This window comes from Schistocerca americana, chromosome X, assembly GCF_021461395.2.
Source record: "Schistocerca americana isolate TAMUIC-IGC-003095 chromosome X, iqSchAmer2.1, whole genome shotgun sequence".
Classification (NCBI taxonomy): domain Eukaryota; kingdom Metazoa; phylum Arthropoda; class Insecta; order Orthoptera; family Acrididae; genus Schistocerca; species Schistocerca americana.
The window spans coordinates 255,212,060-255,225,497 of NC_060130.1; the positions used below are offsets into that span (position 1 = coordinate 255,212,060).

Consider the following 13,438-nt stretch of genomic DNA (forward strand, 5'->3'; position numbering starts at 1 on the left):
GACTGTGCGAAACTTTTTGAACACCCTTTGTATTAATATTATGAAAGACATTAAATCTCGCCCAGTAATACCTATTTCTCATCCTAATTATGACAAAGAAGAGCTGCAGCGTGCCTGAGGATATCGAGGTCTCCGGTACAAAGGATTCTGGAGGAACGAAAATGGCATCCCTTCAAGCTGCACCTACACTGACAGCTATATGCAAACGATTTCCAAAATTGGGCATAGTTCTGCAGACGTAAATAAAGTAGCGTTAAATCCGAATTCCATCGGCCAGATTTTGTGGGGCGACGAATACTATTTCGCCAACGACACCACTGTCAATAGACACAATCTACATTATTGGGCTCCTGCCAGTCCTCACTGGGTACGACCACATCACATGCAAGCGCACTGGTGTGTTAAACGTACGGTGCGGCATTCTAGGACACACGTCATTGGACTAGTTTGTTGGGCTCCCAGACTAACTGATCGGCTGTATTTGCAGTTCCTACAGAATGAGCTGAACTTTGGGCATCTTTTGGAATACATCCTTCTTCAGTTAGCTGTGAGACACTGGTTTCGGCACGATGGTACATCACCCCATTATTGTAGAGGGATTAGGGAATATCTCAACAGTGTATACCCAGAACAGTGGATAGGTCGTGGTGGTTGCATTCGATGGTCATCGAGATCGCCTGATTTAACATCCTTGGATTTTTTCTTATGGGGTTATATCAAATCCATGGTTTACGAAACGGAACCGGAAAATCAAGATGTGTTTAAAGAACTAATACGTCATGCTTGCGCTTCAGTATCTGCAGAAATGTTAAGAGGTGTCCATGCTAATACCGAGAGGCACTTACATCAATGCATCCAACAAGGCGGACATGCATTTTAACATTTGTATTGCGAATAATGCAATTATAAAGGTCTATCAGTCTATAACATAGGTTTAAAGGAACATCATTTATGACATTCATTATATTCATTTTTCTTTATTGCAGTGATATAGCATTTATGTAATGCTGCTAATTGTAAAACACGAACTGGTGCATTATGTGTTATTAACAAATCAGCTATCATATCTTGATATGCCTTGAAACAGACAATTAATAGACTTTGGCCCTTAAGCATAGTGTTTTGGTCAGGGCAATCGTTCTTCTACACAGACACCTTTCTCGAGCCCAGGAATCGAACGCGGCACCCCACCTGCAGCAAGCAAGTTTTCCGACATCGAGCTATAGGACTAACTATGCCTGTAAAGTGGTTGTTTTCAAGCGCTAGTCTTACGTTCAGAGGATCCCCTCTCTGTTGGTGTGGAGTCCTCTTTACTGTTCTGCTTGGGCAAACCTTTCGTCGTCTGTGGTATCCGGGATTAGCTAACGTCAACGGAGAACGTCGTGTGTGCGCCACCTGGTACATCGATTTTTGGTAGATTGGTGTTACCTGTACTGACATGCATTTTATGCTGTACTTGATGTTGAGGTTAGTCTTCGTTAGGTTCCTTTTGGAGCTTTTAGAAGCATGAACGTTTCTCAGTACCTGGCGGAGTAATCTTAATGCTATTTTGTCGAAAACTGTTATTTTGAGACCATGGCTATGTACAAACTACAGGTTTATTCTTGCAGAAATAATAACAGCAACCAACCACTTCTTATGATGATTTTTGTACACGTATTTATATCGTTTTAAATCGTTATGATTCACAATTACAGTTAAATTAGACAGTTTATCAGATCATGTTGTGGTTGCAGGACCACCATCCCAAGCAATTTTCACTACATGTGGGAATCAAAAGTGAAAACTAATGTAAACTACAACAAACTGTATGAACAAGCCGTCTAATGATGAACCTATCGCTTCGAAATTGGTAATGGCGCTATTTATGTGAATAAATAGCATTATAAAAAGTGATTGGTTGCTATCATTGTCTCTGCAAGAATCAACCAGTATTATGCCGTTCGATTAGTTTTGTTTTACTCAAACATGTTTCAGCGCTTTCTGTGCTATCTATAATAGGTTTTAATTTTTTTCTGAAAATTATTAGTACATATTAACTTCTTGTGGAGGTTATATGAATTTTTGGCTTTAAGTAATTTACACTTACAAAGAAGCAATAATTAGACGTCAAATATTACGTTTGTTTACATATAATGTTAAAGTCACATATCACAAACAGGGGAAGGAAGACCACAGCATAAAAAAAAATCTGGATAAACATAAGTAACACGCTAAATAACGCGATAGAAAACAGCGATTTTAAGTTTGAAATGAACGAAAAACAGGGAAAGTTTCGTTGCTTGCAGGTGACAAGCTGTAGTATGTGTGGTAAATGTAAAACTACAGACACGCATGACGAATAGTGACATATGAGCAAATGTGTAAGTGGCGATCAAAAAGTTTCAGTTTGAGGGTGTTGCTGCACGTCTGTGCGACGTAGCGCCATCCCGGTGCTGGTATATAAGCACCGACATGTAGGCAAGGATTTGTGTGGCATTCGTGTCTTTCCGACATGCGTGCGGTAATAGCGGAACTGTGGCGACGTTATTACCAAATACGTCCAACGTGCTGTTACCCCTTTCTTGGCTGCCGAAGGACAAACACCGGTTGACATCCATTGGAGGAGCCGGCCGGTGTGGCCGTGCGGTTAAAGGCGCTTCAGTCTGGAACCGCGTGACCGCTAGGGTCGCAGGTTCGATTCCTGCTTCGGGCATGGATGTGTGTGATGTCCTTAGGTTAGTTAGGTTTATTTAGTTCTAAGTTCTAGGCGACTGATGACCTCAGAAGTTAAGTCGCATAGTCCTCAGAGCCATTTGAACCATACATTGGAGGATGAAGAATGTGTGTGGGAGGAGCATGTCTGTCGAGATCCACCGTTAAGGAATGGTGTTCCATCAAAAAAGCATGTGCAGTAGGCAGGTAATGATTTCTTCACGCAGCAGGACGTGGTGTTTTACCGAACTGGTATCTTCGACCTGTTGCATTGGTGGGATGATTGCCTCAATGCTCAAGAAAGCCGGCCGCGGTGGTCTCGCGGTTCTAGGCGCTCAGTCCGGAGCCGCGCGACCGCTACGGTCGCAGGTTCGAATCCTGCCTCGGGCATGGGTGTGTGTGATGTGCTTAGGTTAGTTAGGTTTAAGTAGTTCTAAGTTCTAGGGGACTGATGACCATAGATGTTAAGTCTCATAGTGCTCAGAGCCATTTTTGCTCAAGAAAATTTTTCTTAATTGGCATACCAATTCTAGACTGTACGGCCTTCGAACGGAAACTTTTTGATCGCCCCGCTTATATCATTTCCAAGTTAGTAACCTAGACCTAATTTTTTCAGCATGGCGTAAGTGTACGAGATATTCTGTGGCATGTGTTCCTTACTGTATATGTAAACTAACGTAAAATTAGGCACCTTATTATCGCAACTTTGTACATGTGAGGAACTTTAAGCCAAAGACGCATATAACCTCCACAAGATGTTAACATGTAATAACAGTTTTCAGAATAAAAATAAATAAAAACTCCCTGAAGAGAGTATAGAAAGTGCTGGAACATGATTAGGTAAAATAAAACTAATCAAACGATGTCTAGCATAAGCCGCAATTGCATTCAGATTCTTACGTAATTAATTTCTTGTTCATAAGATCATCTTAAAATAGTGGCGCACAGCTTCTGTAGAAGATATTTTGTTGTAAAATAACCACACCAAGCGTACAAAAGTCTTTGTTTCCTTATTCCGCAACTGGTTCGACCTATCAGTCATCATCTGGAAGATAATTTTTAAAAGTTGTCCACGGGGTATGTCACATTTTTTTTGGGGTCATCAGTCTTCTTCCTGGCTTGACGCGGCCCGCCACTAATTATTCACCTGAGCTAACCTCTTCATCCCAGAGTATCAGTTGCAACATACGTCCTCAGTTATTTACTCGATTTATTTCAGTCTCTGTCTTCTTCCACAGGCCACATGTCTACAACTTTAAGCTGTACTCCATGACTGCTTATCGCTGTGCGAATATGTGGCCCTTCAAGTGGTATGACCGTCAAGTTTGGAACTGCGCAAACGCGACGATGTCATGCCATACGCAAGGGCTAAATATTAACACAGCGGTAGGTAATCACTGATTCAGTTTGAATTATAGGCAAGTGTTATACATCAAGAAGAAAAATATTTAAAATTTCTGACAGATGATAAGTATTATGTCTAAACTAGCTGCAAAAGAATAAAACAAAAGCTTTTGGCAGCTTGGTGTGATCATTTTACAACCAAATGAATTTTGCGGTTACTTGCAGTTCTCGCACCCGCTGGACCCGGTGCGCCACAGTTGTTATTTTCCTTTGTCTCCTCCAGTAGTGTACCACGCTACTTTGCTGTCAGATTTTCGATTCGTACAAGGATCGCAGACGTATACCAGCAAATAAACAAAAAACTAATTACGTAATTTTTTTAATGTGATAATCAAAACTTCATTACTATCCCACGTACGAGCAATCGGTCTTGCAAAGATGTGCTGGTTTTTTACTTCAGAGATGTCTTCAAAGTACCCTTAAGACTTACAGAATACCACTTTATAACTGAAAGCATTCAGCGATAAAATATATATTTCGATTTTTTTAAAAGGAATTATTCTTAAGAGCCAATGCTACGAATTGCTTTGTGCCGCGCAGTCATCAAGGGTACACGAGTGGGCCTTCGGCTCCGAAAGCCCATATCGATGATGTTTCGTTAAATGGTTCGTACTTTGATATTTGTTGATGGCCCAGCATTGAAACCTGCAGCAATTTGCGGAAGGGCTGCACTTCTGTCACGGCGAAACGATTTTCTTCAGTCGTCGTTGATTCCGTTCTTGCAGGATTTTTTTCCGATCGTAGCGATGTCGGAGATTGGATGTTTTACCGGATTCCTGATATTCGCGGTACACCCGTGAAATGGTAGTACGGGAAAAATCCCCACTTCATCGCTACTTCGGAGATGCTGTGTCCATCGCTCGTGCGTCGACTCTAACACCACGTTAAAACTCACTTAAATCTTGATAAACTGCCATTGTAGCGCCAGAAACCGAGCTAACAACTGCTCCAGATACTTGTTGTCTTATACATACAGGCGTTGCCAACCGCACCGCGGTATTCTGTCTGTTTACATATCTCTCTATTTGAATACGCATGCCTATACCAGTTTCCTTGCCGCTTCAGTGTACAAATATTTTCAACACTTCCTCGAGGTAATAATTAAATGTAACACTAAATTTTCTGCAGTACATGCGGGAGTCGTTTAGTTTACAACAGAATATATATAATACACACTAATAATTTATCGTATGTTATCAAATTTCTGTCTACTACATAGAAACGTAACGCGTAAGTAATGTGACAAATGTATTAGAGCAATTATTATTGCCTGCAAAATTATACACGTGCCAATATATTCTTCTTTTGCAGAAAGCACATCTCATCGACTGATATTTGACAAGACAGTTCCCGTGAAACAGCTTAGCGTCATCGAGGCACATGGCATACTTCTTCTCAGAGCTGAAAAAGGTTTGTTTTGTCTTAGAATACCATGAAAAATGCTAAACGTAATTATGTTTCTCAGCTCGGCTTTCCATTGAAAATCCATCGAGAAAGATTACTTTTTTGAGAATCGTTAGTCATAAGCATTTTTTCACTTTTTTCACATTCTTTTAGTTCTACGTAAAAAATCATTGTAATCTGTTTGTCACTGAAACCACAATATTCTAAAGTAACAGGCAATAATTATCATCACGCAGTGTGCCGTTTCTTTTTTGTTGATGTAACGTTTTAATTAAACCTGTAGAGCCGCCATAAGTCACGTGATAGCGACCGTTAGAAACTAGAATTGTAGAGCCACCACAAGTCGCATATAACTTTTTCTTTATTTTGACATGTTTCACTAAACCAACGCGAGCATCTTCAGGAATTTCGTAGCCGAGGCCCTCACTTTAAAAATACCGGGCTGTGTATAGCGCCGCCGTCATATATTTGTGTATGAAGGGGGCTCTATACACGGCCCGATATTGCGGTTCCCGGCTGCGTAATTTCTGAAGATGCTCGCGCTGGTCGAGAGAAACATGTAAAAATAAAGAAAAAGTTATATGCGACTTGTGGTGGCTCTACAATTTTAGTTTCTGACGGTCGCTTTTCCTCTACAGGCAAAAGCTTGCGCTCGCTAACGTTTTAATACCAAAGGCAGACGCCATCTTTCTCATTAGAACAATGTAAACTACCAAGAGATGGATATGAGAGGTATCTAGGAGTTAACTCTGTAAGTGCTAAGATGAGAGGGACAGAACTTTTTCACAGTTACCAAAACAAAATGTTCAATAAGAAAGAAGAGATTCAATCTGCAAAAAATATTCATGAAATATTATATATATTTTCGTATCAATTAGATGTGTTTATTTTAAGAACAAGCTTTAATTTTTTAGGGATTGGACACTGTCCAACGGAAACATGCAACATTGTAAATTTGTCTATAATAATTTATAATGTCAGGATTCCAAAATTACTAGAAAATTCAAATTAGCGATTTTGACACTTCATTGCCATCTTCAGATATGATAATTAAGCCACTAACAGCTTCGTCATGATGTTTAAAAAATTTTAATTATGCACTCTGAATCTCATAAATTGCTACGAAATATGTCGTCACGTGGTAAAAGAGACTGAAATTAAAATATTGCTTTTTCCTCTTTATATGCGGCATATGGAAGAGCTGGAGGGGGGAAAACTAAGGATGTAATTTATACAACTGATTTTCTATTTTTAGTATGGTCACTTTTATGTTGGTAGTTTTGGTTCACCACATTTTATAAAATTTAAGTTTGAATGTTATCTTAGAGAAAAATTATGTTTGTACGCTGTCAGAAAAAAAGTTACACCCTCAAGGACAAGGTCATTTTGTTGATATGTGAGGTGACAGGTAATTCATCATTGCAGGAGTATATGATACCAAATTCAGACCGAATGAAATACACGTCACAGTAAAGTGTGTCCAAAGAGTCGCACCAATACACATTACACCCCCTCTGGCAGCAACGCAGGCTTGTATTCTCTCATGCAAATGATCATAAAGAAGCTGAATGGCATCCGATGATACGCTACTGGCCATTAAAATTGTTACACCACGCAAATGACGTGCTACAGACGCGAAATTTAACCGACAGGAAGGAGATGCTGTGATATGCAAATGATTAGCTTTTCAGAGCATTCACACAAGGTTGGCGCCGGTGGCGACACCTATAACGTACTGACATGAGGAAAGTTTCCAACCGATTTCTCATACACAAACAGCAGTTGAGCGGTGTCGCCTGGTGAAACGTTGTTGTGATGCCTCGTGTAAGGAGGAGAAATGCGTACCATCACGTTTCCGACTTTGATAAAGGTCGGATTGTAGCCTATCGCGATTGCGGTTTATCGTATCGCGACATTGCTGCTCGCGTTGGTCGAGATCCAATGACTGTTAGCAGAATATGGAATCAGTGGGTTCAGGAAGGTAATACGGAACGCCTTGCTGGATCCCAACGGCCTCGTATCACTAGCAGTCGAGATGACAGGCATCTTATGCGCATGGCTGTAACGGATCGTGCAGCCACGTCTCGATCCCTGAGTCAACACATGGGGACGTTTGCAAGACAACAACCATCTGCACGAACAGTTCGACGACGTTTGCAGCAGCATGGACTATCAGCTCGGAGACCATGCCTGCGGTTACCCTTGACTCTGCATCACAGACAGGAGCGCCAGCGATGGTGTACTCAACGACGAACCTGGGTGCATGAATCGCAAAACGTCATTTTTTCGGATGAATCCAGGTTCTGTTTACAGCATCGTGATGGTCACATCCGTGTTCGGCGACATCACAGTGAACGCACAATGGAAGCGTGTATTCGTCATCGCCATACTGGCGTATCACCCGGGGTGATGGTATGGGGTGCCATTGGTTACGCGTCTCGGTCACTTCTTGTTCGCATTGACGGCACTTTGAACAGTGGACGTTACATTTCAGATGTGTTACAACCCGTGGCTCTACCCTTCATTCGATCCCTGCGAAACCCTACATTTCAGCAGGATAATGCACGACTACATGTTGCAGCTCCTGTACAGGCCTTTCTGGATATAGAAAATGTTCGAATGCTGCCCTGGCCAGCACATTCTCCAGAACTCTCACCAATTGGAAACGTCTGGTCAATGGTGGCCGAGCAACTAGCTCGTCACAATACGCCAGTCACTACTCTTGATGAACTGTGGTATCGTGTTGAAGCTGCATGAGCAGCTGTACTTGTACACGCCATCCAAGCTCTGTTTGACTCAATGCCCAGGCGTATCAAGGCCGTTATTACGGCCAGAGGTGGTTGTCCTGGGTACTGATTTCTCAGGGTCTATGCACCCAAATTGCGTGAAAATGTAATCACATGTCTGTTCTAGTATAATGTATTTGTCCAATGAATACCCGTTTATCATCTGCATTTCTTCTTGGTGTAGCAATTTTAATGGCCAGTAGTGTAGATTATCCCAGGCACCTTGCACATTTTGATTCGGCAATGGTTCGTGCAGCCCCAGGAGAACGAGCAAGTTCCCACTTCAGTATGTCCCATACGTGTTCAGTTGGCGGGAGATCTGGTGATCTAGCTGGCCAAGGCACTTGTTGTACATCACGAAGAGCATATTGCTTCGCAGCAGCAGTATGTTGACGCGTATTTTCCTGCTGAATAATCACATCTCCAACCTGTGGAAGAAATGGCAGTAGCACAGGGAAAAAGCGTGTGCAATGCAGCGGGCGCTGACTACTTTAGCCTTCAGAAATACTAAATCTGACAGCGAGTTGGCACTGATGGCCACCACATCATAAAACCTGGACCTGTGTACCGTGGGCGAATGCATTCTGGAATAGGCAGCTCACCAGTTCTACGCCATACCCACGTGTACGTCTGTAACTCGTATACAGGCAAAAGGTACACTCATCACTGAAGACAACATAGAGCCATTCCACCCTCCAGTCAATCCTTTCACGACACCCAAGTTTCCACGCTCTTTCTGTGTCGTGTTGTCAGTGGTAGCATGGGCAGAGGCACATGTGATCTTATTCCTGCTGCAAACAGACGGCTCCCAATGGTGCCTGATGACACAGCAGTGCAACATGTGACTGGATTTCAACCCTGGATTATGTTCGGTCAGCCACCGTTGTTCGCACATCGCGTTGATCTTGACGTACGTCTGTACTACGCAGACGTGCAGAACCTGACCAACAGGTGTAGGAATGTTCCTCAGACCACCGTTGAAAAACAGCAACACACATCGAAATTATGGGAGCTGAACAAATATATTAAAATTTGTGCCACAGCTAGGTTTTTTTTTGGGTGGGGGGGGGGGGGGGGGGGTTCGATGTATTTTGGATGAAGCGGACGTCACATGATATCCATTCCATTGAAGTTCTTTGTTGATCTTTCCACTCATTTTTTTTTATTACAGAGTCAATGACTGAACACGCTGAGCTACCGTGCTGGCGGTTTTTTTTTTTACTCAGTTTTTTTATTACAGAGGGCGAACAGGCCTCTGGCCAAACACGCTGAACTACCGTGCCGGCGGATTTGAACCCAGATCTCCTTGCTTACTAAGTAGGAATGTTAACCATTACACCACTGCAGCACTGTGGCTAACATTGCTGCGTTAACCGAAGTGGTGTGGTGGTGTAATGGCTAGCATTCCTGCCTACTAAGCAGTTATTCGCCTTACGGCACGCTAGCGGCACGGACGTCTTGTTTACGTCCTCGCCGCGCAGCTCGCTCGCGGAGTTGTTTACGTGATTCTGCCGTCTTAGCGCGCTATATTTCCTTCGACAGAGAATGTCTTATGCCCACAGAAAATCGACACTAAAGATTAGCTTTGCACCTGAGTATGCCCGACCAAAAGCACTGGAAATCGAACAGTTTATCAGAGATGAAGTCAAGATTGATTGCGACGATCTTGTTGGTATCCATCTGTCTATAGTGAGCAGTGTGGTATATGTGAAATTGGTTAACGAAGACATATGTGAAAAAATTCTAAGTGCAACTCGAAGTGGTCTTAAGTTCCGTCACTCTGATGGACACATCGGTGACGTGAACTGTGGAACGTGTGGGATTGGACTGCAGACGATACGTTTATTTGAACTCCCTTTCGAGGTGCCTTCAGAGGTCGTGGCTGCTCGTGCATGAACTGAACCTCACCGATACTTGGGACCGCGTGCATGGTGATCGGCGTGGGTATACGTACGCCACAAGCCATTCAGCAAGTCGTCCTGACCGTGTCTACGTTTCCCAAGGAATCGTAACTGCCACGCTTGACGGTGAGCTATGGCCTACCGCCTTTTCCGACCATATCGTCTACATTTGCACTGTTTCACTCCAGAGTTAAGGTGTGGTGCGGTCGAGGCCTGTGGAAGCTGAATGTCGCCCATCTCACGGATCCGGAATGCAGGCAGGTCGTAGAAACGACGTGGAACAACTGTGTGAGACGCCATCCAGTGTATCCTTCAACACTCCAGTGGTGGATCGACTGCACCAAGCCTGCTTTACGTCGTTCGATGATGAAATACGGTCGCGACAACATGCCGTGGCAACGACATACCATGGAATACTGTTTCACAATTCTCCGGGAACTCTCAAACCGTGTCCCTTCTGTTCAACGACAGGTTGAAATTCAACCAATTAAGGCGAAGATAATTTCTGTTATGCGTCACCGCACAATAGTACGCGCAAGATGTCACGATTGTGTGCTAGGAGAGCCCCCGTCCATTCATCGTATTATCCGAGAGAAGCAGCAGTGTCGGAGAAAGCTGATCAACGCCCTCGACATGCCAGATGGTCGTCGATTTACGTCCCAGAATAACATCGAAAAAGTCTTTGTGGATCACTACAACCTGTTCTATGCAGCAGAGGACCAGAACATGGTGGTAACGACTGATGTCCTTGACAGGTACCCTGGACGAGGCTGCTGCGGAGATTCTCACTGTGACAATTACCGCTGATGGCGTCACCGATACTCCTCATAAGGGTGCGGCGAACAAAGCCCCAGATCCAGACGGGTTCCCACTAGAGTTTTAACGCACATTCCATGACATCATGGGCTCACGCTGGACTGTGATGTATGAAAAACTGATGAACCCTAACCTTCTCCTCCGACCCAAATTCGTAGAAGGCTTGCTTATCCCGGTCCACAAGCCATCGGGAGGTCTGGAAGTTGGACATTATCGGCCGTTGACCAGGTTAAATTGTGACTTCAAGATTTTTACCCGGATTCTTGCCGCTCGCCTCAAGTCATCTCTCTGGATCAAACGTGCTTTGGAAGTGGCAGTAACATCCAGACGGCACTCAGCGATTACCATGACGTCATAGTCCTGGCCACGACCTGCCGCAGTCGCGGTGCCTTAGTGACAGTGGACTTCGACCACGCCTTTGATAGAGTGAGTCATGACTTTCTAGAAAACGTACTCCGACGGATGGCCTTTCCACACAGGTTTAGACACATCGTCTTGCGGCTCCTCCGCGGTGCCACGTCGCGAGTACTGGTCAATGGCCGTGTGGCAGGCGCTATTAATGTCATGCGGTCGGTCCGTCAAGGATATCCGCTGTCGATGCTGCTTTTCGCCATAGCCCTTGGGCCACTGTTACACGGTTTGAGGAGCCGACTCACAGGGGTAACAATAAGGGGGAATGCTCTCATATGCCGCGCCTATGCAGATGACGTGGTGGTCTTGGTTCTATCGGAGGATGAAGTGCGAGAGACACTGGTATGGATCAACCAGTACGGGACTGCTGCGGGCAGCCGTGTGAACCTGACGAAATCTAGAGCTATGTCCGTCGGTAGAGGCCTTCCAGCAGAGAGTGTGGCTCCATGCCATTAGTGGACAAACTCAAATGTTTGGGGATCACCTTCACGCGTAATATACAGCGCACGATCTCATTTAACTACAAACGCCTGCTTCAAGCTACCCGCACGAACGTTCGTGGCAACCTCCTGAGAGCACTGGACATCTTACAAAGGGTGGATTTTGTTAACACTCATCTAGTCTCGCGAATGCCCCATTTAGCACAGATGCCAAAGGCAATGGCACACAGACTTCAGGTGGCTTTCGGCTCCTTTGTAAGCGCGGGTCTTATCCTCAAAGTCCGCTACGACACGCTGACACTTCCTCCTCGAGATGGCGGCCTCGGCCTTGTCAACGTCCAAGCGAGAGCAGCTGCCCCTTATGTAAGTACGATGGTTTAATCGTGGACCCGCCGCTGAACCGGATTATCGGGAAGCCTGATTGATGAACGGCCCCCTCCCTCTCGAGTGGCACCCGTTGCAGTAGCCCATATTTTTTCCTCTCTCTCACATGTCAGGACCTTTCCCATCGAACACAGTTATGTCCATGCAACTTGCCTAGTACCAGAAACCCTTCGGCACGTAATGTTTACCGCCTAATGATGAGAAATCATACTCGGAATGTTGTGAAAAGCCGATATCCTACGATCGCATGGCACGTGGTTTGGCGTTATGTGCACCATATACTCCTCGACACGAAGGGTCGTGTGACCTGGTATCTGGTCGTTAGTGGAAAATACATGACACAATTTCGTCTACATGCCATAAAAATGACAGATCCGCTGCTGTGTCCTCGTTGTCACACGCTTGATACGGACGAACATCGACTGATGTGTGGATCTTCTGCAGAGGTGTGGCAGCTGATTCAGAAGTTGCTTGGCTTTCTTCTACATACGGCTCCCCATGCCATTACACCGAAATCTCTTCTGTTCCAAGATGAGACATATTTCCCAAGTACGAAGACCAATGCTGTGATCTAGATAAAAGGCCTCTCGATCTCTTATTTGTTCCATGAAGGTGATGAGAGTGTTCTTGATTTTTGGACGTTCCTGCAAGATAGCCTTACGTTTCTCATGCACCATCCGCGATACCGTCAGTGCTATGCCAACTTTTTGGGTAGTGGCTTCTTCGATCCCCCCCTTCAGCTGTGGTGCCCCAATATGAGAAGGTTATTTCAGTGAGAGTGTGTAATACCAGGACTCAGTCCCATGTACCGGCAAATGCGATAATCTTCGTGAAGACGTGTTTGGAACATGCTTGACTGCCTTTGGATTCAGAGCGCGTCTACCCACAAGTTGGCGGGACACGGATACCATTTTGTCTGTTCTGCCAGGAGGGCGTTTTCATTAATTTCTATCATTCCCTTTATATTTTGTTTGTTATTGATGGTAATTACACATAGTTATTTTTCGCGTACTATGTGATCTCAACAAATATATATATATATATATATATATATATATATATATATATATATATATATATAAATTAGAATAAAAAAAGCAAAGCGGCCTTGGTTCAAGTCCTTAGTATGGCAAAAATTTTAGTTCATTTCTTCAGCTTCCATCACTATCGTAGATACATATGAGACTCAAATGTCTCG

General features: G+C 44.1%; 1 protein-coding gene across 1 annotated transcript in view; it reads left to right on the forward strand.

Annotated features, from left to right (window-relative positions):
- Positions 1-13,438, forward strand: part of LOC124555947 (GTPase-activating Rap/Ran-GAP domain-like protein 3) — a 694,419-nt gene that overhangs the window by 609,491 nt on the left and 71,490 nt on the right. Inside the window, exon 15 of the mRNA XM_047129996.1 lies at positions 5,410-5,508. Within this exon, the coding sequence (XP_046985952.1) occupies positions 5,410-5,508 (99 nt within the window). The remainder of the gene's footprint in view (positions 1-5,409; positions 5,509-13,438) is intronic.